Source organism: Eumetopias jubatus, unplaced genomic scaffold (assembly GCF_037043125.1).
Source record: "Eumetopias jubatus isolate StellerSeaLion01/CBP00866 unplaced genomic scaffold, mEumJub1_p1.0 scaffold_13, whole genome shotgun sequence".
NCBI lineage: Eukaryota > Metazoa > Chordata > Mammalia > Carnivora > Otariidae > Eumetopias > Eumetopias jubatus.
The window spans coordinates 15,519,758-15,543,370 of NW_028274819.1; the positions used below are offsets into that span (position 1 = coordinate 15,519,758).

At 41.8% G+C, this 23,613-nt stretch overlaps 1 protein-coding gene across 1 annotated transcript in view; it reads left to right on the plus strand.

Annotated features, from left to right (window-relative positions):
• The first annotated feature begins 1,109 nt into the window (after window positions 1-1,109).
• The window catches only part of AGBL2 (AGBL carboxypeptidase 2), a 39,294-nt gene continuing 16,790 nt past the window's right edge, over window positions 1,110-23,613 (plus strand). Inside the window, exons 1-10 of the mRNA XM_028111213.2 lie at window positions 1,110-1,608; window positions 1,766-1,898; window positions 2,166-2,229; window positions 3,270-3,404; window positions 6,715-6,768; window positions 7,908-8,093; window positions 13,417-13,524; window positions 17,962-18,115; window positions 19,813-20,595; window positions 22,285-22,441. Coding sequence (XP_027967014.1) covers window positions 1,863-1,898; window positions 2,166-2,229; window positions 3,270-3,404; window positions 6,715-6,768; window positions 7,908-8,093; window positions 13,417-13,524; window positions 17,962-18,115; window positions 19,813-20,595; window positions 22,285-22,441 — 1,677 coding nt within the window. The 5' untranslated portion in view covers window positions 1,110-1,608; window positions 1,766-1,862. The remainder of the gene's footprint in view (window positions 1,609-1,765; window positions 1,899-2,165; window positions 2,230-3,269; window positions 3,405-6,714; window positions 6,769-7,907; window positions 8,094-13,416; window positions 13,525-17,961; window positions 18,116-19,812; window positions 20,596-22,284; window positions 22,442-23,613) is intronic.

Here is a 23,613-nt window from a genome sequence, read left to right on the forward strand (position 1 = left end):
CATGTAATTGAGAAGTTTTACCTACTCTCGCTGTCATGTATACCAATGTGTTCAATTTTATTTACCCATTATACAGGTTGGGGTGACATTTTGTATGCAAACTTTTTCTTGTAATTTGCATAGAGGAAATTTGTAGAAATACCAACTAGCAATTAAAGCTTTTGCTTTAACTGTCTAGCCGTTTTCTAGACTTGTAGGAATTGCAGAGCACCAGTACCTTTGTCACTGTCTGTCTTCTCTCCTTTTTTTATTAGCAGAGTGAACGAGAGAGAACACTGAGGGAGGGAGATGCAGTGGGAGAGGGAGAAGCAGACTCCTGGCTGAGCAGGATGTGGGGCTCCATCCCAGGACCCTGGGATAATGACTGAGCCACCCTTTGTTACCATCTTAACAGAATGGAGCGCTTTGGAGTCTGACAATTTGATGGTCAAAAAGTGTGGTTTCAGTTTTCTTGTAATTTTTCCAACCGCTATGGGGTGGTGAGATACAAGGTCAGAGAGGGGAAACAGCTCCCTTTGAGCAATACCTGACAGTTAACCTAAAGCTAAGGAATGGCAAAGAAGTTTGGAATTTTAAGATTTATTTTTTTTTTAAAGATTTTATCTGTCAGTGAGCACAAGCAGGGGGAGTGACAGGTAGAGGGAGAAGCAGGCACCCAGCGTGGAAGGAACCCTACTTGGGACTCAATCCCAGGACTCTGGGATCATGACCTGAGCCAAAGGCTGAGCCACCCAGGCGTCCCAACATTTATTTTAGTGAGACCACAAAAGGGAGGGAGAGAAAATTCTAAGCACACTCCTCTGGGAGCCCGAGCCAAGGCAGGGCTTGAGATCACGACCTGAGCCCAAGCCAAGAATCGGATGCTTAAGGAAGTTAGGAATATTTTTGAGGACCACTAACTGGCATTGTATTCACCAATCCAGTTTCGGTGCCCCAGAAGCGGGGCTGCAACATCGGACGAAAGGAGCAATGCGTCTGAAAAACCGGAGGCGGGCCGCGCCCGGGAACATTTCCCAGGGTCCCACCCGTGCCCGAGAGGCGGGGCCTCGTTCCCCGGAAGCGTCCTGCCTCCCTGCCCTCCCGTTTCCGCCTCGCGGTTGCTAGGCTACCGGAGCCCCCGCAGAAAGCGGTGGCAGGCGAGCGCAGGGAGCGTGTTCTCTGCCGGCTGCGAGGCTCGGCTGCTGTCCCTGCAGTGCGGTGGCCTCCAGCCTCGCTTAGGCTCTCTGCCGCCGCAGGCGCCGCGCACACCCCTGCTGCCCCAGACGGGCCGGGGAGCGGACGGGAATCGCACCCTTCCCTCTGCCCTGCTAGGAAATCTCTACGCCCCCTCTCCGACTCTTCAGGGTAACTACCTCTCATCACCTTCCCCGGCACCAGGAAGCCCTGAACCCCTGAATTCCATTTTCAGGGTCCACTCTCCGGGCCCCTGACCTTTCTTATCTACTCCGAGGCAACTCCGTTGGATCCCTCCATCGCCATTTCTTTCACTTTTTTGTTGCGTCCTGGTGGTGGGCATCTCCCTCCGAGAGGGAAGCATGGGAGCCCCAAGGGTCCAGGTGCCTCGGGAGGCCCAGACTGGAAGACAAGCCGCCCTCCCTCATTCCTCAGGTGTGCCTCTGGGCCTCAGAGTAGGAACCAGCAGCCAAGTGCTTGCATGTTTGAGAGGCTGGATTGGCGGGGAAGAGGGAGCGTGAGAGCCGTGCAAGTGGAGGAGGGTGGGGTGAAATCGGCAGTGTTTTTCAGTTGTCCTGTTCTGGTTTTTTAGCTTCTGTGTAATCAGCTGCCCTTTTGGAAACTGGGCAGGGGTTGTGGCTGGATGCCGGTGTCACTGACTTGTCTTCAGCATACCATGCGGAAGTAACATGTTCCCAGCATTGGAAACAGAACTAAAGCAGGAGGTCGGTACATTCCCCTCTCCAGGAACTCCACAGAAATCCAATACTACTAGATCAGAAGGTATATTCCGGTGGCACCTTTTTCTGGCAGGAGATCTTGATCCCCAAGATAGAATAATTTGCATGAATGTCTTTCACTTGGTTTGTTTACAGAAGTGCTCAGGAACTCAAGAACTGTTGTCCTTTGCAACAATTCTTGTGTGCCTTTTGTTGAGAGGTCAGTATTATTTGAAAGGACTTTCCTAATCGATAGGGCTTTTCCTTTCACAGACTCTTCCTGATCCCTATGAAGACTTTATGTACCATCATCTTCAATACTATGGCTACTTTAAAGGTAATAGCACATTCTTACCTAGCATCACCTTTCCTGCCTTCATGGAGTAAATGGTTAGATTAACTGGAGAGTTACACTTGGATAAATTAATGACAGATTTTTCTAGCACCATGAGGGAAAGATGAAGGGAAGTGAAAAGTACTTCCTTTCCCCATTGACCTGCTATGTCACCTCTTTTGAGTGCCTGTGTATACAGGGTCTGTCTATCCTTGTACCAATATTTCTTAATTACACTATATGGCATTAAAATAGTCTTGATAATCTGGGAAGACATGTCCTCCATTGTGTTCTTCAGAAGTGTCTTGGCTATTCTTGCTTTTTCCATGTAATTTTAGAATTAGCTTGTGATGTTTAAAAAATTGGGATTGCATTGTATCTATAGATCAAATGTCACAAGAAATGAGAGTTTTCCAATACTGGGTTCTGCAATCTCTTTTTTATTTTTATTTTTATTTTGGGGGAGTGTTCTGCAACCTAGGAATATACTCTGTTTCTTCATTCTCATAGATCTTGCTTAATGTCTCCCAATAAAGATTTATAATTTTTTCATGGAACTTCATATTGTCATGTTACCATAAATGGTATCTCTTTATACTTTGATTTTCTAACTTTGTCCTGGTATTTAGAAATAAAATTAAGTTTCAATATTGATTTTTTATCAACCTTATTAAATTTTCTTACTAACTATTTCATTTTTAAAGTCATTCCTAATTTGTTGAAAACTGAATTTCCAGTTTGCCAGATTCAACAGAGCCTTTAAGACAAAGCAGCTTTGGGCGCCTTTCTCTTTCCACCCTACCATGCTGCTTCTCAAGTCTCTCCTCACTGTAAATGGGGAAAATGAGGCTTAACTCATGGAAATTGGAATATGAAAGCTCTTTGGAAAATGGGATATATTCATTGTAAAGGCCTGTGGTGGTGATGGGTGGTTAACAGAAGTACTGGCAATTTGGGTAGTACTAGTGGTTTTGGTATTGACCTAGATGTTACAGGAGATGAACCGGCCTTCCAGCACCTTTCATTACATTGCATATTTGTAGCTCAGAGAGGCAGTTTACCAAACTCAGCCACGCACCAGCATGTTTGGAAGAATAATCCTCGCTACCTGCTGAGTGGCTCTTTTGGGGAAAAAGAGGATGTGATACCAGATCCGCTGCAAAAGGAGAAGCTACTCTGTGAGTAATGATCAGTGTGTGTGAACCCCAGAAACCTCACTGCCTTGAGCCACTCCTTGGGGTATTCAGGAGAACATGGCCTAACACGGCAAAAGCCAGAGGAACAGCCTTGGCCAGTTTCTGACATCATTCAAAAAGCTTATATCTAGATCCACTTTGGATTATAGGTTTAAATTAAAATACTATACATTCTGGATTACTTTTCTTCAAATTCTTGGAAAATTTGTTAAGACTCTGTGGTTAAGACTAACACATTGATTTTTACACAGTTTTGGCAGGTATATTGTTAAGGCACTTTATGTAAGAGTGGTGGAAATTAATTTTAGCTAGCTTAAGCAAAAATAATTTTGTGAAATTTATTTATTTATTTAAAGACAGAGAGAGAGGAGGAGCAGAGGGAGAGGGACAGGCAGACTCCCTGCTGGGATTGGAGTTCGAAGCAGGGCTCGATTCCACAATTCTGAGATCATGATTTGAGCTGAAACAGAGTTGGACGCTCAACCAACTCAGCCATCCAGGCAACCCCCCCCAAAAAATAATTTTTCACAAGGATTTCACAGGTTCCTTCTGGAATCTCAGGTCAGGAGTACAGATGAATTTTTCCCTCACTACATAACCAACCAAACATCAATTCACTTTTCCCCATATCCTCCCTGATCCCAGTTCAAGCTACCATCATTTCTATTTTTTTTTAATAATGGTACTTAAGAAGTATTTTTTTAAAGATTTTATTTATTTATTTGAGAGAGAGAATGAGAGAGAGAGAGCATGAGAGGGGGGAGGGTCAGAGGGAGAAGCAGACTCCCCGCTGAGCAGGGAGCCCGATGCGGGACTCCATCCCGGGACTCCAGGATCATGACCTGAGCTGAAGGCAGTCGCTTAACCAACTGAGCCACCCAGGCGCCCCTCATTTTTCACTATTGAAAGAGCCTTAATAATTGGTCTTCTGAATTCTTCTCTTGTTTCATGCTAACCCCTCTCAATCCATTTTTCACACAGCATTATTCTTTTTTATATGCAAATCTGATTGTGTCCTTTTTCTAGTTAAAACCTTTGAATAACACAAAACCCAAAAGCCATAAAATACCGTTAATAAAGCAAAATAACAAACTTAAAAAAAAAGATTATGACAAATATCTCAAAGGATTAATTTCTTTAACATAGTAACTCTTAAAAATCAATATGTAAAAGATGGCCAAATACAAAAATGAGCAAAAGACATGAGCAAGCCTTTCATAAAAACAAACACAGTCAGGGTGCCTGGGTGGCTCAGTTGGTTCAGTGTCTGACTCTTGGTTTCGGCCCACGTCATGATCTCATGGGTCATGGGATTGAGCCCTGAGACAGGCTCCATGCTGGATGGGGAGTCAGCTTGGGATTCTCTCCCTCTGCCCCTTCTGCATGTGCATGTGCATGAGTGGGAGCTCGCTCTCTAAAATAAATAAGTATTTAAAAAAAGACAAGTCAATAAGCCTATGAAAAGATGTTCAATTTCACCTTTAATTAAAGATACAAATCAAAATGTCAAGGTACCATTTTTTAAATTAATGGGATTTGGGCAAAAAAAACTTTTTAATTACACCTAGTACATATAGGTCAGGGTATGGGGGAAACACTCTCCTAACTGCTGTTAGGGCTGTGAATAGGTAGACTATTTTAGGAAGGCAATTTGGTGATATTTGGGAAATTTAATACAGTGCATAACCCTTGGTGCAATAATTCCATTTTCAGATAGATGTTTGCTCACACCCCAGTGCCCTGAAGACTCTTCCATTCTGTGTCCCACAGCTCCTGGCAGGGAATAGAAAGGCAGGGGTTGAGCAAAGGAAACTCATCTGAGTGGGATGGCTTATGAATGCCCCCTTCCATTTCCTCGTGCCCCATTTACTGATGCTCAAGATAGTAAGAAGCAATTGCCAGCCTCAATATCATAAACACCAGGAAATTCAAAATCTGCTGGTAGAGGTAACACAATGTGAATGAATTTTAGCATGTAATTGATGATAGGACTTCTTTTATTCCTGTTTTGATCATTGGCGTGAAGAAGACATGTTTTCATCATCTTTGTAGCAAAGCATTTTTTTTTAAAGATTTTTTTTTATTTTAGAGAGAGAACATGAGCAGGAGGAGGGGCAGAGGGAGAGGGAGAGAGAAAATCTCAAGCAGACTGCATGCCCAGCATGGAGCCTGATGTGGGGCTCGATCCCAGGACCCTGAGATCATGACCTGAGCTGAAACCAGGAGTCCAACGCTCAACTGACTGAGCCACCCAGGCGCCCCAGCAAAGCATTTTTTTAAAAAGATTTATTTATTTATTTTAGAGAGAGAGAGAGAGAGAGAGAGAGAGCAGGAGCACAAGGGGCAGTGGGAGAGAGAGAATCTCATACAGACTCCCCACTGATCATGGAGCCTGATCCCACAACCCTGAGATCATGACCTGAGCCAAAATCCAGAGTCAGTGGCCTAATTGACTGAGACACCCAGATGCCCCACCAGTTTGCCTTCTTGCCAGAAGGTTCTGAGAGTACCTGTTTACTTACACCTGTGCCAGGATGAATGTGAAAACACATAAATGTTTTTCCTGTCAGGTACAAAATTAGTATCTCCTTGTCATACTGGTTTCTAGTTCTTTATGAGTGAGATTGAGCAGCTTTACCATCTTTTCAAATGTTTATTGTCCCCTCCCGCCATTAATCTAGGGAAAAGATTAAGAGTTAAAAAAAAATAGGGCCCTGAAATTAAAAAAAAAAAAAAAAGTTTCTTTAAAGAAAAGACAGGTGTCTGGGTGGCTCAGTTGGTTGAGCCTCCGACTCTTGATTTTGGCTCAAGTCATGATCTCAGGGTCATGAGATCAAGCCCCGCCTTGGGCTCTGCCCTCAGTATGGAGTCAGCTTGTCCCTCTCCCTCTGCTCCTCCCCCCCCAGCACACACTCTCTCTCTCTCTCTATAATAAATAAATAAATGAAATCTTAAAAGAAAAACAAAGAAGGAAAGAGGGCGCCTGGGTGGCTCAGTCCGTTAAGCATCTGCCTTTGGCTCAGATCATGATCCCAGGGTCCTGCTTAGTAGGGAGTCTGCTTCTCCCTCTCCCTCTGCCCACCCCACCCCCCGCTCTCTCTCTCACTCTCTACCTTTCTCTTTCTCTCAAATAAATAAACAAAATCTTAAAAAAAAAAAAAAAGAAGGAAAGAAGGAAAAATGGGGCCCTAACTGGGGTTGGGGGGGCGGTGAAAGGGACAGGGAAAGAGAGCAGAGAAAAGAAAGTCACAGATCCCCAGGACAAACCAAGCCTTCTCCTTCCTCTTTCCAGGGCCCACCTGTCTATGTTCAACGGTGCACAGACAGTTAGAGGCTGTGAGCAGAGGTATTCGGCGTCCTTCCGGACCTGAAAACTCAAACTGCTTTCCAGGAGGTGTCTTCACTCACTGCTCTCCCTGCCAGACGTGGCGCGCTCACCACACCCAGGGGCCTTCCGCCTTTCCTTTCTTTCTTTCTTTTTTTCTTTTTTTTTTTTGCCTTTCCTTTCTTTTCCTTCTTCCTCTCATTTCCCTTCTTGTTCTCTGCCCTGCAAGCCTCTTTTCCTCCCTTTTTTCTCATTCTGTTTCCCAAGAGCTCATCTCTTTCTCCTGCCCTACTCACTCCTCTGCCCTCCCCTTGGTCCCCTCATTAGTGTCTCTGTCCTCCCAGTCACGGTTTTTTGATCTTGAAAGTTGATTTGCAGATTGTTTCACTGTAGTTAATAAAGCCTTAGTTACTTTTCTCTAAAATGCTAATGGGTGAAATGAAAGTTTCCTCTTTTGCCTCTCTCTAAGCAAAACTATGACATAATTTGATGTAAAAGACAGTTTCCTTCAAGCTTTACATTTAGGGGCGCCTGGGTGGCTCAGTTGGTTAAGCGACTGCCTTCGGCTCAGGTCATGATCCTGGAGTCCCAGGATCGAGTCCCACATCGGGCTTCCTGCTCGTCAGGGAGTCTGCTTCTCCCTCTGACCCTCTTCCCTTCGTGCTTTCTATCTCTCATTCTCTCTCTCTCAAATAAATAAATAAAATCTTTAAAAAAAAAAAAAAAGCTTTACATTTAACTAATAGATTACACAGAATCTTAATGTAACTTTTTGTAATTTTTTTTAAAGATTTTATTTATTTATTTGACAGAGATAGAGGCACAGTGAGAGAGGGAACACAAGCAGGGGGAGTGGGAGAGGGAGAAGCAGGCCTCCTGCTGAGCAGGGAGCCTGATGTGGGGCTCAGTCCCAGGATCCTGGGATCATGACCTGAGCCGAAGGCAGACGCTTAACGACTGAGCCACCCAGGTGCCCCAACTTTTCGTAATTTTGATGCTATTGTCCTGGACTGAATCTTCTTTTTGAAGGAGACATGTGTCTAGGATCGTGCCCCTGTGCTCATATTCTAATACAGTGCTTCAAGTTAGTCATCACATCGAGCTGCAAAGTCCCCAAGGAGGAAAAGAAAGCTGTTCACTCATTCCCTTTCCCTCTGCAGATTCCCTCATGCTTGGTTCACCACTTCTTAAGAGCAGACAACTTCTTCATGATGAATTTGGTGAAGTAAACCCATGTCTTCGAGAACCCCGAGATCTCTTTGCTGCCTTCTCCAGCAGTGGGCCCCTGCAGGCTCCCAGGTGGCCAATAGAATGTGAGGTCATCAAGGAAAACCTTCATCATATTGGTAATGTGACTTATGTGTCGTGGTTCTGCTGTTCTGACAGAGACTGTCTTTTTTTTTTAAGATGTTATTTATTTAGTTGACAGAGAGAGCACAAGCAGGGGGAGCAGCAGGGAGTGGGAGAGGGAGAAGCAGGCTTCCCGCTGAGCAGGGAGCCCGATGCGGGGCTCGATCCCAGGACCCTGGGACCATGACCTGAGCCGAAGGCGTCTGACACTTAATGACTGAGCCACTGAGGTGCCACCCAGGTGCCCCCTGACAGACATTGTTATGAGAACTTTTGAAGTCCAGCGTACTGGAGTACAAAGGAGGACAACGTATATTAGCTCATCCCGAACTGATTAAGCCCTGAGAAACTGATACATACTGGTCAAGGTAAAAAGTTACAGTACTGTGTAAACTCAAATGCTTCTGAGGTTATTGGAATGCGAGGATATCTTTCTAGGGGCCATAATATATCAATACTTAAATCTGTTTTCTAGTATTCCTGTCTCAGTATTAATATGCGTGGTTGAGTTTTATGAGTTGTATTTTTACCAGCCTTGGTATAATTGATGAACACTATATGTACCAGAACATAGTGTTTAATGTTTTTAATTGTATTTTGAGTTTGTTGGAGTTTTTTTATTGGAATCGTGGAGACTATTTTTGTGAGATTGCTGGTTTTATCTTTGAGCTATTGGTGGTGCAGATACAATCTTTAGCATTTATTACATGAGGCATTTCAGAAGTGGGTTCCATTGAAAAATGGGGACTTTTCTAATGGCTGGAATGCTTGTGTCTATCAGGCATTGTGTCTCTGTTTTAGACTGCTAGATAAACAACTGGATGTTTCTTACTTTCACACTTCGCTCTTAGAATATTCATTCAGTATATATTTACTAAGCCTCTGCCATATGGTAAGTACAGTACTTGGTTCAGATATAATGATGAACAAGATGGAGACACCCAGAATTCACATACTGGTAGGGATACTGATATAACAAGGCAATTGCATAGAGTTTGGTCCCTCTGCGAACACTTAACCCGAGCCTGGAAGTTTAGGGAGGGTTTCCAAGAGGAGTTGACATGTAAGCTGAGGTCTGATGATAAGTTACAAGTGATCCATCTGAGAGGGTCAAAGAAAGTATTCCAGTTAGAGGATGTGGAAAAAGAGCATGGCATGTCTGGGCAATCAGGGAGCATGGAGCATGAAAGACAAGAGCTAAAGCTGAAAATATAGGGATGTGCTCAATGCCTTAACTGGGCACAGAACTGCTCTTCAGGTGATTGGAAATGTGGGGGAGGGGTGGCATTTTGAGTTGGCACAATAGCTGAGAAGTCCTAAGAGCGTTTGTCCCTGCCCTGTACAATTTTTAGATAAAAGTCCAAGTTGATAGGCAAAGAAAATTCCCGTGAGGATTTTGGACTCAGTTCCAAGAGAGGAAAAAAAGTGGGAAACTGGAATTTAAAACCAGTAGTAATGGTAAAGCACAAGATTTTTTTTTTTTTTAAGTAAGCTCTATGCCCAACGTGGGGCTTGAACTCACCACCCCAAGATGAAGAGTTGCATTCTCTACTGATGGAGCCAGCCAGTCACCCCAGCGCTAGATCTTTTAAAAAGTATTTTTTTTTAATTTCAAGGAAATTTAATAACAAGCACCTTATTGTTTCGACCAAATTGACAGCCTCATCACTTCCTATCACCTTAAAGATAAGAAATTAGCATTGTTTTATTACTGAGCTGTGCCTTTATTATTTTTTCTTTCTTTTTTTTTAAGTTCAACCAATCAGAAGATAATATTAGAAGCAGTAAAGAAAATTTTAAGGACAGATGTTGGAGTAATTCCAATGAGGTTCTAGGCCCAGATCCACCACCTACTAGCTGTATGACCTTGAGCTAGTTATTTTTTTTAAATTCAAGTTTATTTAAACTGAAAAAACAGGGGTGCTTCTGTGGCTCAATCAGCTGAGTGTCCGACTCTTGATTTTGGCTCAGATCATGATCTGGATTGTGGGGTTGATCCCCACATGAGGCTCTGTGCTCAGCAGGGAATCTGTTTGAGATTCTCTTTCTCCCTCTGCCCCTCCCCCCCAAAATAATAAATAAATCTTTAAACTAAAAAGATAAAAACAATTTACCCATTTCTCCCACCCACCTCTGGCAACTACCAATGAGCTTGTTTTTTTGGCCTTGTTGTTTGTTTTTTAATCCAGCGTGTAAGAGAGATCATACAGTATTTGTCTTTCTCTGTCTGATTTATTTCACTTATCATAATGTCCTCAAGGCCTGTCCATGTTGTTACAAATGACAAGATTTCATTCTTTTTTATGGATGAATAATATTTCATTGTATATTTATACCACAATTTCCTTATCCATTCATTCATTGATGAACACTTAGGTTATTTCTATATCTTTGCTATTGTAAATAATGCTGCAATGGGAGTACACTTATCTTTTTGAGTTAGTATTTTCATTTTCTTCGGATCAATACCCACAAGTAGAATTGGTGGTCATATGGTAGTTCAATTTTTAATTTTTTTAAGGAACCTCCATACTATTTTTCCATAGTGACTGCACTAATTTACATTTCCACCAACAGAAGGGTTCCCTTTTCTCCACATCCTCGCTAACACTTGTTATTTCTAGTCTTTTTTTGGGGGGGGTAATTTTTTTTATAGATTTTTTTTCATTTAGTTTCTTTTATTGATCTCAGGGTTGTGAGTTGGAGCTCTGTGTTGGGCTCCATGCTGGGCATGGAGCCTACATAAAAAAAAAAAAATCAGGGGCACCTGGGTGGCTCAGTTGGTTAAGCATCTGCCTTCAGCTCAGGTCATGATCCCAGAGTCCCGGGATTGAGTCCCACGTTGGGCTCCCCTCTCAGCAAGGAGCCCTCTTCTCCCTCTGCCTCTACCTGCCACTCCCCCTGCTTGTGCTCTCTCTCTCTGACAAATAAATAAAGAAAATCTTTTTTAAAAAAATGAAAAAAAAGGGTGCCTGGGTGGCTCAGTTGGTTAAGCGACTGCCTTCGGCTCAGGTCATGATCCTGGAGTCCCGGGATAGAGTCTCACCTTGGGCTCCCTGCTTAGTGGGGAGTCTGCTTCTCCCTCTGACCCTCCCCCTTCTCATGTACTCTCTCTCATTCTCTCTCTCAAATAAATAAATAAATAAAATATTTTTAAAAAAAGAAAAAAAATAAATTCCAAAAAAATCAGGGAGCATGAAGTCTCCAGCTTTGTTCTTCTCTCAAGATTTCTTTGGCTATTCAGAGTCTTTATGGCTCCATAGAAATTTTAGGATTATTTGTTCTATTTCTGTGAAAAATGATATTGGACATTTAAAAAATATTAATTCTTCCAATCCTATGAGCATGGAATATCTTTTCACTTATTTGTGTCCTCTTTAATTTCTTTCATTAATGTCTTATAGTTTTCAATATACAAGTCTTTCACCTCCTTGGTTAAATTATTCCTAGGTATTTATTCTTTTGATACAATTGTAAATGAGATTGTTTTCTTAATTTCTTTCTGATAGTTCATGACTAGTGTATAAACATGCAACATATATTTGTGTATTGATTTTGTATCCTGCAACTTTACTGAGTTTATTTATTCTAACAGTTTTTTGATCAAGTCTTTAGTGTTTTTTACATATAGTCATCTGCAAATAGTAACAGTTTGACAGTGTTACTTTTTTTTTTTAAGTGGTTCTTTTTGTTTTGTTTTAAGATTTGATTTATTTATTTGACAGAGAGAGACACAGCGAGAGAGGGAACACAAGCAAGGGGAGTGGAAGAAGGAGAAGCAGGCTTCCTGTGGAGAAGGGAGCCTGACGCAGGGATCGTGACCTGAGCCAAAGGCAGACACTCAATGACTGAGCCACCCAGGCGCACCCAACTGTGTTACTTTTTCCTTTCCAATTTGGATGCCTTTTATTTCTTTTTCTTGCCTAATTGCTCTAGCAAGGACTTACAATACTATGTTGAATAAAAGTGGCAAGAGTTGATGCATCTTTGCCTTGTTCCTGATCTTAGAAGAAAGGCTTTCAGCTTTTACATTTTATTTTTGAGATTTTATTTATTTATTTGTCAGAGAAAGAGAAAGATGCAGGACTCAATCCCAGGACCCTGGGATCATGACCTGACCTGAAGGCAGATGCTTAACTGACTGAGCCACCCAGGCATCCCACAGCTTTTCACATTTGAGTATGATTTTAGCTGTGGTCTTATCATATATGGCCTTTATTATGTTGAGGTTCCTTCTGTACTCGCTGTGTTGAATTTTTATCATAAATGGATGTTGAATTTTCCCAAATGCTTTTTTTTGCATCTATTAAAATGATTATATGATTTCTACCCTTCGTTTTGTGAATGTGGTATATCACATTAACTAATTTGCAGAGGTTGAGCCATCTTTGCATCCCTGGAATAAATCCCACTTGATCAGGTATATGATCCTTTTAATGTACTGTTGAATTTCCCTTGTGTCTTTCTGTGCCCCTGGTGTTCATCAATGGCTACTATACTTAAAATGATACTGAGAAGTTGCCCAAGTCCCATATAAGAAATCTTTTAGGGGCGCCCGGTGGCTCAGTTGGTTGAGTGACTGCCTTCAGCTCAGGTCATGATCCTGGAGTCCTGGGATCGAGTCCCGCATCGGGCTCCCTGCTCAGCAGGGAGTCTGCTTCTCCCTCTGACCCTCCCCCCTCTCATGCTCTCTCTCTCTCTCTCATTCTCTCTCTTTCAAATAAAAAAAATAAATTAAAAAAAATCTTTTAGAATTGAGTGTTAATGCAAAAGTTTTGTTTCCCCTGAAATAATTGATATACTTTTTCCTCTATGGTAATAAAAAAAGTACATAGCTAAACATATTTTCCTGACTTTAAAAAGAAGCTTGGCACACCTGGCTGGCTTAGTCAGTGGAGTATGCGACTCTTGATCTTGGGGTTGTGAGTTCAAGGCCCATGATGGGTATAGCAATTACTTAAAAATACAATCTTAAAAAAAATAAAAAATAAAAAATAAAAATAAATAAAAAGAAGCTCAGGGCTAAATTTTGAAGAGTTGTTATAGCAACTATATTGACCTTTCTGGATTATTTTTAAGTCTTCTATTTAAAGTTTATACTTCTGTTATATATGCTTTTTGTTAAAAATCTGATAGTCTTTATGGAAAGAAGGAAGACATAATTAATTTACAAACAAATTGGAAACTTAGAGTGGGAATTTGATGTGATTCAACCAAACTAGTCACTTGAATAATAATTATTATAATTGTATATTACTTTTGGATAAAGAACCTTTTATATTATTTCTTATTTTATGCTTGTTTAATGTTTTCTTTCAGAGTGGGTTCCACCTCAACCAGAATATTTCTATCAACCTACAGGAAATGAAAAGTTACCAGAAATTGTAGGAGAAGAAAAAGGCACAGTTGTCTATCAATTAGATTCAGGTATCGTTATTATACTGAACAGTTGGTGATTAATCATGATAAAATTATAATAAACATATTTTCTATAATAACAGTGTTTTTTAAAAAAATCTGTAGTTTAGTGATAAATAAACTGTCTTTCTAGACCAACCTGAATAGGAACCCTGATATTCATGGCCAATCAGCTTTAAAATTTCAGTTGTTTTTTTTTAAATGATGGTACTTTGTCTTAATAGTTCTAAGCCCATTTTAGAGCTTCTTCTGTGTCATTCTCCTTCCTAAAAATCCGATATTGTATATTCGGGGAACTTGCTCTTCTTTTCTCCATCTCTGTATGTACTTTAGTGAGTACTTTGTAGTATGTGCAATGACTATCATTTACTATGTGGTTTAATTGATTTCCATTAATTTGTAAGCTTCCTACAGGTAGAATACATGTCTTTTTAAAAAATTTGTAGAACCCTGTACCCAACAACAATAGCAAAATACACATTCTTTTCAAAGGCACATGGTACATTCCCCAGGATACACTATATGCTAGGTTGTAAAGCAAGTCTTAATACATTTAAAAAGATTGAAGTCATACAAAATATATTCTTTGACCATGACAAAATTGAATTAGAAATCAACAACAGGGGGCGCCTAGGTGGCTCAGTCAGTTCAATATCCTACTCTTGGTCTCAGCTCAGGTCTTGATCTCAGGATCATGGGTTTGAGCCCCACGTTGGGTTCCATGCTGGGGATGGAGCCTACTTAAAATTAAAAATTAAAAAAAAAAAATCTGCAGCAGAATGAAATCTGGGAAATATACAAATATTTGGAAATTGAACAGCACATTTCTAAGTAACCCATGGGTTAAAGAAATCATAAGAAGAGTTAAAAAATGTTTTAAACTGAGTGAAAATAAAACAACATATCAAAATTTAAAGGATGCAGCTAAGCACTGCAAGATAAATGTATGGCTTTGAATGCCTATATTTGAAAGGAAGAAAGATCTCGAATCAATTACCTGAGCTTTCACATTAATAAATTAGAAAAATAAGCACAAACTAAGTCCAAAGTAACCAGAGGGAAGGACATAAAAAAGATAAGAATGGAAATCAGTGAAATAGAAAACAGGAAAATAATCTGGAAAATCAAACCAAAAGTTGGTTCTTTGGAAATAGCAACAAAATTGACAAAACTTTAGCTAGCCCAACCATGAAAAAAGAAGAGGAGATACAAATTATCAAAATCAGGATTGAGAGGGGACAGAAACAGCAAATCTACAAAAATCAAAAGAATTACAAGGTACAACTTAATGCCAACAAATTAAACAACATAGATGGACGGGAAAAGCTGTTAGGAAAACACAAATTACCACAACTGACTCAGGGAGAAAGTTTAAAAGTCTGAATAGACTAAAACAAAGACATTGAATTAGTAATTAAAAATCTTCCTGCAAAAGGGTGCCTGGGTGGCTCAGTCAGCTAGTGTCCAACTGTGGTTTCTGTGCAGGTCATGTTCTCATGGATCATATGATTATGCCCCACCTGAGGCTCCACACTCAGTGGGGCATTTGCTTGAGCTTCTCTCCCTCTGCCCCTTCCCCCACTTGTGCTTGGATTTTTCTCTCTCTCTCTCTCTTTCTCTAAAATAAATAAATAAATTAAAAAAAAAATCTTCCTGCAAAGAAATTACTTGCCCAGATGGGGATAGGGTTTGTTTGAATTGTATCAAACATTTAAAGATGAAATAGTACTAATCCTTCATAAACTCTGAAAATAGTAGCAGGAGGAAACATTTCCAGCTGTTTACAAAGCCAGTATTCAAAAGCTGACAAAGACATCACAGGAAAACTGTATTCCTTACGAATATAAATACAAAAGTCCTCAACCAAATACTAGCAAAGAGGGGCGCCTGGGTGGCTCAGATGGTTAGGTGTCTGCCTTCTGCTCAGGTCATGGTCTGTGGGTCTTGGGATGGAGCCCCGTGTCAGGCTCCCTGCTCAGTGGGGAGTCAGCTTCTCCCTCTCCCTCTGCCTCTCCCCCTACTTGTGCTTGCTCTCTCTCTTTCTGTATCTCTCTGTCTCAAATGAATAAATAAAATCTTTTTAAAAACCCCAAATACTACCAAATGTTACTGTGGGCTATGAATTGGATCATCTTTAATGTTGCCTGAGAGACTCAAAGGAATGTCAAAATTCCTATATTAATTGTATCTGGTTGCTGGTCTATACTTTGTGGTTCTGTGAAGAGAATGGACCATGTGGGTCCCCAGCTTTTTTTTTTTTTTAAGATTTTAATTAATTAATTAATTAATTTGAGAGAGAGAAACAGCATGAGAGGGGTGAGGGTCAAAGGGAGAAGCAGGCTCCCTGCTGAGCTGGGAGCCCGATGCGGGACTCGATCCTGGGACTCTGGGATCATGACCTGAACTGAAGGCAGTCGCTTAACCAACTGAGCCACCCAGGCGCCCATGTGGATCCCCAGCTTTTAATTGGATTATGTGTACTCTTTCTTTTTGTAAAAAAGATTTTATTTATTTATTTGAGAGAGAGAGAGCATGAGCAGGGGGAGGGAGAGGGACAAGCGGACTCCCCGCAGAGCAGGGAGCCAGACCTGGGGCTCCATCCCAGGACCCCAGGATCATGACCTGAGCCGAAGTCAGACACTTAACTGACTGAGCCACCCAGGCGCCCCGATTATGTGTATACTTGGGACCTCTTCTGCTCTGTGCTTGCTTTCTTCTATTATGTGCTTCCTTATATGTTTGCTTTCTCTTTTGCTCTCCTTTATTATGTTTGTTACCTGAGTCTCGACAGTGACAGACTTGCCTATCAAAGCAAAAGTCATCATAAATGAAGATATTTGCTAATGAACTGACTAATAAAATAAGCCCCCATGCATATTACTCTTTCATGCTGGCATCTACCCTGCCCCATGGTCAGCATCTTTGTTGATATTAGTCGCTTGCTGATTGGTGGATATTATTAATATCTGACAATATAATGCAAGTACAGTAAAAATTAGTTGCAAAGTGAAATTATCCTTACAAGACATGCAGGATTTTATGAAGTTGATGAATGTTGAAGAATTGGCTTGAATCACTTGCAAAGCCACTGACAAATGAGAATCTAGAAATTTTATTTTCAGTTAACAAAGAGAAAATCAACAAAAGATGACAAAACAGGTTCTTCTAGACACAATGATAAGAATATTGTGGTACAAAGTCCTTGGGAAAACTATGAAGCCCTAAAATAGTTTTGCAAAAGTAACTGTAAAAAATCAAAGATGTCATATAGGAGTCTCATTGAATTTGCCTGGCTGGCTCATCAGTGGAGCATGTGATTCTTGATCTTGGGGTTATAATTTCAAGCCTCATGTTGGGAGTAGAGATTACTTAAAATAAAATCTTTAAGAACAAATTACAGGGGCATCTGGTGGCTCAGTTGGTAGAGCGTCTGACTCTTGGTTTCCGCTCAGGTTGTGATCTCAGGGTCCTGGGGTTGAGCCCGCATGTGGGGCTCTGCACTCAGCAGGGAGTCTGCTTAAAGATTCTCTCTCTGCCCCTCCTGCAGGGCTCTCTCTCTTCCCCCTCCCCAAATAAATATATTTTTTTAAGTTGCAACCCCACCAATAGGATAGATAGAGGTGATTATAATCTAATTTTTATTAAATAAAATACATTTTATATTTTTTTGTTTTAGCATCACTTTAAAGATAAAATTTCAATCATAACCTTTTCTTTTCTCTAATTACTATTTTTGTTCCATTCACCCATATTCACCCATGCCAATTCTTCTCAAACTTCTAATTTTTTTATATTTAAATCTGGAAGGATATACCAAAAAATTATATGGAGTATACTTTATTCTCTCTTTTTTGTTTTCTCCTTTACCCTTTTTTAAAATTAATAAATACGTGCTTTTTTTTTTTAGAATTTAGATTGTAAATGTTTTCAGATGCTCTATATGTAAATCATTTGTCCACATGCTTTAAAATTAGGGCTTAAGTGGGTACAAACAGTATCTGAGATGCCAAAGGCACAGCCATGCAGCAAAAGGAAGTGCTCTACACCACCTTAAAGGTCTTCAAAGAAATCCGATGTTTAAATTAAAAAATCTCGGGGCGCCTGGGTGGCTCAGTCGTTAAGCGTCTGCCTTCGGCTCGGGTCATGATCCCAGTGGGATCGAGTCCCGCATCAGGCTCCCTGCTCGGCGGGAAGCCTGCTTCCCCCTCTCCCACTCCCCCTGCTTGTGTTCCCTCTCTCACTGTGTCTCTGTCAAATAAATAAATAAAATCTTTAAAAAAAATAATAAATAAAATTTAAAAATCTCAGCAAGGACAGTTGAAAATCTGAATATTCATTATTGTTAACCTAGAATGGCATCGAACACACAGAGGAGCTCAATAAATATTGGCTGGATGAATGGATTCTAAGTGGAACCCGCCCTAAATATGTCTGTCTCATCCGCAGTGCCCACTGAAGGTTCCTATTTCACCAGTTCCAGAGTGGGAGGTAAGCGAGGGATTATCAGGGAGCTTGCTGTCACGCTGCAGGGACCCGAGGATAATACTCTCCTGTTTGAGTCAAGGTTTGAGAGCGGGAATCTGCAAAAAGCTGTCAGAGTGTGAGTAACGGGAATTCCCGAAGAGGCGGTAACTGGAGGGACTGACCCATGTCTTCAGGAGTCATGTTAGGAGTCAGGAGTGCTTTTGAAAAAGAGAGAAGTGGTGAGAAATGGTCATGAGGATGAAGAAGAATGGAATAATTGGGACTTATTTTCCCCCAGAGCAAAATTTATCTACACTGGTTTTTTTTTGCTTGTGAATGATTTTAGTGCTCATTTAAAATTTGTATTAATAGGGGCACCTGGCTGGCTCAATCAGTAGAGCACGTGGCTCTTGATCTTGGGGTCGTGAGTTCAAGCCCCACCTTGCAGGTAGCAATTACTTAAATAAATAAAACCCTTTAGGGACGCCTGGGTGGCTCAGTCGGTTCCGTGTCTGCCTTTGGCTCAGGTCATGATCTCAGGGTCCTGGGATCGAGTCCCACATCAGGCTCCCTGCTCAGTGGGAAGCCTGCTTCTCCTTTTGCCTGCTGCTCCCCCTGCTTGTGCTCTCTTTCTCTCTCTGACAAATAAATAAAAATCTTTAAAAAATCAAAACCCTTTAAAAATTTTTTTGTATTAATAAAAATGCATAACATTAAAAAAATGAAGTCTTATAATCATACCTCCCCAGATACAGCAACTGTTAACAGTTCAGTATATGTGCGATAATTTTCCCCCTCTTTTTTCTGTGTATGTATAATATACAAAATTTATTTATTTATTTATTTATTTATTATTTTTTAAAAAGATTTTATTTATTTATTTGACAGAGAGAGAACAAGCAGGTAGAGCAGCAGAGGGAGAGGGAGAAGCAGGCTCCCTGCCAGGCAGAGAGCTGGACGCGGGGCTTGATCCCAGGACCCTGGGATCATGAACTGAGCCGAAGGCAGACGCTTAACCAACTGAGCCACCCAGGTGCCCCAGAAATTTTTTATTTTTATAGGATAACAGTATACATACTGTTTTACAAATTGCTTTTTGCCACTTAATAAATTTTAGATGTTTTCCTATGGAAGTACCACAGATTTATCTCCTTATTTTTAATAATTCATATTATTCTTTTTCTTTCTTTCTTTTTAAAGATTTTATTTAGGGACAACTGGGTGGCTCAGTCATTTTTTTTTTAAGATTTTTATTTATTTATTTGACAGAGAGAGACAGCGAGAGAGGCAACACAAGCAGGGGGAGTGGGAGAGGGAGAAGCAGGCTCCCCACCAAGCAGGGAGCCCGACATGGGGTTCGATCCCAGGACCCTAGGATCATGACCTGAGCCGAAGGCAGACACTTAACCAACTGAGCCACCCAGGCGCCCTGGTGGCTCAGTCATTTTATTTGACAGAGAGAGAGAGAGAGCACAAGCAGGGGGAGTGGCAAGCAGAGGGAGAGGGAGAATCAGGCTCTTGGCTGAGCAAGGAGCCTGACACAGGGCTCGATCCCAGGACCCCGGGATTACGACCCGAACCCAAGGCAGATGCTTAACCAACTGAGCCACCCAGGCGCCCCCCAAATAAACTTTCTTTACCCAAATTTCTGCCAGCCTAATAGTATGAGTTGGGGAACTATGTAAATTAGAAAATTAAGGCTTGAAGTAGCAGACTTTCCTGTTGTAATAAGATCTGTTTTTGCCAGGGGGAAACAACACTTTTTTAGATTTCTTTTTTGCGGGGTGGGGGGTGTGAGGTGACAGAGATACTCTTCTATTTTCTCCATTACAGAGATACCTATGAGTATGAACTCACCTTGCGAACTGACCTCTACACAAACAAACACACTCAGTGGTTTTATTTTCGTGTTCAGAACACTAGAAAAGATGCCACCTACCGCTTCACCATCGTCAACTTGCTCAAACCCAAGAGTCTTTACACTATAGGGATGAAGCCACTCATGTACTCCCAGTTGGATGCCAGCACCCACAACATTGGCTGGAGGAGAGAAGGGAATGAAATCAGGTACTATAAGAACAACAGGGATGATGGACAGCAGCTCTTTTACTGTCTCACATGGACCATTCAGTTTCCACACGACCAGGACACTTGCTTCTTTGCACACTTCTACCCATATACGTACACTGACTTGCAATGCTACCTGCTGTCAGTGGCGAACAACCCCGTCCAGTCTCAGTTCTGCAAACTCCGAACTTTATGCAGGAGCCTAGCAGGAAATACTGTATACCTGCTCACCATCACCAACCCAGCCCGGACCCCGCAGGAGGCAGCTGCCAAGAAAGCCGTGGTCTTGAGCGCCCGCGTCCACCCCGGAGAAAGTAATGGCTCGTGGATCATGAAGGGCTTTTTGGACTTCATCCTTAGCAACTCTCCAGATGCCCAGCTCCTCAGAGATATCTTCGTCTTCAAAGTGGTTCCTATGTTAAATCCAGATGGAGTGATCGTGGGGAATTACCGGTGTTCACTGGCGGGACGGGACTTGAACAGGCATTATAAAACCATTCTGAAGGAGTCTTTCCCTTGCATCTGGTACACCAGGAACATGATCAAAAGGTGAGCCCCTTTATCTGCTGATCTTCCTCCGAATGCTGTGCGCACTGTCTGATGGGTGCAAGGGCTCTGCTTATGTGGGACTTGGGCGTGGCTTTGGAGACTATCTTTACCCTCATTTTTGCAGTCACGTGGGTGTGATCAGTTCCAAACTTTTAAGTCCTGTTTTTTTTTTTTTAAAGATTTTATTTATTTATTAGAGAGAGAGAACACGAGCAGGGGAATAATACTACAGAGGGAGAAGCAGACTCCCTGCTGAGCAGGGAGCCCGACGCAGGGCTCGATCCCAAGACCCTGGGATCATGACCTGAGCCGAAGGCAGATGCTTAACCGACTGAGCCACCCAGGTGTCCCAAGTCCTGTTTTATCTTTGGGTTGAACCTGAACAGGCAACATTTCAGCTAGAGGCATTTCACTTATTAGTGAAACAATGGAATAGAGAGTTCAGAAGTCAGAGAAGTTCCTAGGCCTTCGTCATGAGGCCTGTGTAGTAATAATAACAGTACCTAACAATTAGGTAGTGTTTGTGTAGAGGGGACAGGTAGTACTCTCAGTGCTTTCCACATGGGGCCCATGTAGTCTTCATATTAACCCTCTGGCGTTGGCACAATCAGTATCTCCAGTCTGTAAATGGTGAGGAAATTAAGGCCCCCAAAGGTCAAGCAACTTGCCCAAGGTCATAGAGCTAAAAAGCGACAGAGTAGATATTTGAAAACAGGCTCTCAGGTTCCAGAGTCTGAGTTCTTTATTACCTCTTATATTGCCTCTCGTAAGGAAAGAATAGTAAATAAATCAGTTAATATTTTCCAAGCTTCTGTGAAAGCAGTTGAAGTCTATGGTGTAATGGCAACCACTTTACCAGAAATGGGGCCACAGCACAGAAGAATATGTGGACGCACACACTTCGTAACCGTATCTGTGTGAGGGGGTGGGAGTCATGTGGGGCTGGCAGGCAAAATGGCTAAGAGCATGTGCGTGGGAGTCAGACAGGCCTGACTTTGAGACCTGGTGTTGCTACGGGCCGGTTCTGTGACCTTGAAGTGATTGTACCTCTCTGTGCTTCAGTTTTCCCATCTGTAGAGTGGGGCTAAGCTCGCCTGCTTCAGGTGGTTAGCTGTGAGGAAAATGGGAGGATCCACATCATCTGTTTAGCACAGTGCCCTGCACGATGTGAGTGTGTGGCATTACTGCCCTCCTCTTCATCCTGTCATCATCATCATGGAGAAGGTGACAATGTTTGGAAGACTGAGTAGATGCCTGGGTGAGGAGGAAACAGAGGAGCTGAGCCTTACAGGAACTGGCCCTGGAAAGTCAGGGACCCAGGCTTTCTTTCTCAGTTTCAACCCAACACTTACAGCCTCTCTACTTCCGTCCTTCTTTCCCCAGGGCTGCCTCCGGGTGGGCTTTCTTTCCACAGATTTCCTCCGCTTCCTTGTCAGCTTACACAAGGTGTACCCACAATCCCCTTCCACATCCGCACATTTTCATCTCAAGTCCCTGCGACTGGCAGGGGCGAGGAGTGCTGGTAGCGTGTTTACAGCAGTGGCTAAGGATGGGCATCGGGTCCTTTGAAGGGGTTGACCTTTTCTTTAGAGGGACGGTAGCAACAGACATACTTAAGGAAGAGACTATAAAAGATTATTGTCAATCATTTGGATGTCCACTGAGTCCTTTGTTTGCCCCCCTCAATAGGCTTCTGGAAGAAAGGGAGGTTCTCTTGTATTGTGATTTCCATGGCCACAGCCGCAAAAATAATATCTTCTTGTATGGCTGTAATAGCAACGATCGCAAGTACTGGCTTCACGAGCGCGTCTTTCCTTTAATGTTAAGCAAAAATGCACCAGACAAGGTAAGCACATAAGGTAATTTCTCATCCATTGACTAAGGAAGAAAAGAACTCACTGCATCCTATATGCCACTTTGCATCTCTTTTCATTCTTAGGTAAATCCCAGCAACCTGGACCTCCAGAATTTACTCTGGTTTTGTTTTTGTTTTTACAGTATAATGATTCAGCAGTTCTATACATTATTCAGTGCTCATCGTGATAAGTGTACCCTTACTCCCCTTTATCTATCTCACCCATCCCCCCCCCGGTAACCACCAGTTTGTTCTCTGTGCTTAAGACTCTACTTTTCTTGTTTGTCTCTTTTTTCTTTGTTTTGTTTCTTAAATTCCACGTATGAGTGAAATCATATGGTACTTGCCTTTCTCTGTCTATTTCACATAGCATTATACCTTCTAGATCCATCCATGTTGTTGCAAATGGCAAGATCTCATTCATTTTTATGGCTGAGTCTTATTCCATTGTAGATCTGTACCACAGCTTTATCCATTCATCTGTTAATGGACACTTGGGTTGCTTCCATGTCTTGGCTATTATAAGTAATGCTACAATAACCATATAGGTGCACATATCTTTTTGAATGAGTGTTTTTGTTTTCATTGGGTAAATACCCAGTAGTGGAATTACTGGATCATATGGTAATTCTATTTTTAATTTTTTGAGGAACCTCCATACTGCTTTCCACAGTGGCTGGACCAATTTACATTCCCACCAACACTGCAAGAGGGTTCCTTTTTCTCCACATCCTCCCTAACACTTGTTATTTCTTGTGTTTGATTCTAGCCATTCTGGTGGGTGTAAGGTGATATCTCATTGTGGTTTTGATTTGTATTTCCCTGATGATGAGTGATGTTGAGGATCTTTTTTTTTCTTTACATTAAGCCTTCGTTCTTTATTTACATCCTTTTTTTTAATTCTTTAAATTTTTATTGTTATGTTAATCACTGTCCATTACATCATTAGTTTTTGATGTAGTGTTCCATGATTCATTGTTCGTGCATAACACACAGTGCTCCGTGCAGAACGTGCCCTCTTTAATACCCATCACCAGGCTAACCCATCCCCCCACCCCCCTCCCCTCTAGAACCCTCAGTTTGTTTCTCAGAGTCCATCGTCTCTCATGGTTCGTCTCCCCCTCCGATCCCCCCCCTTCATTCTTCCCCTCCTGCTATCTTCT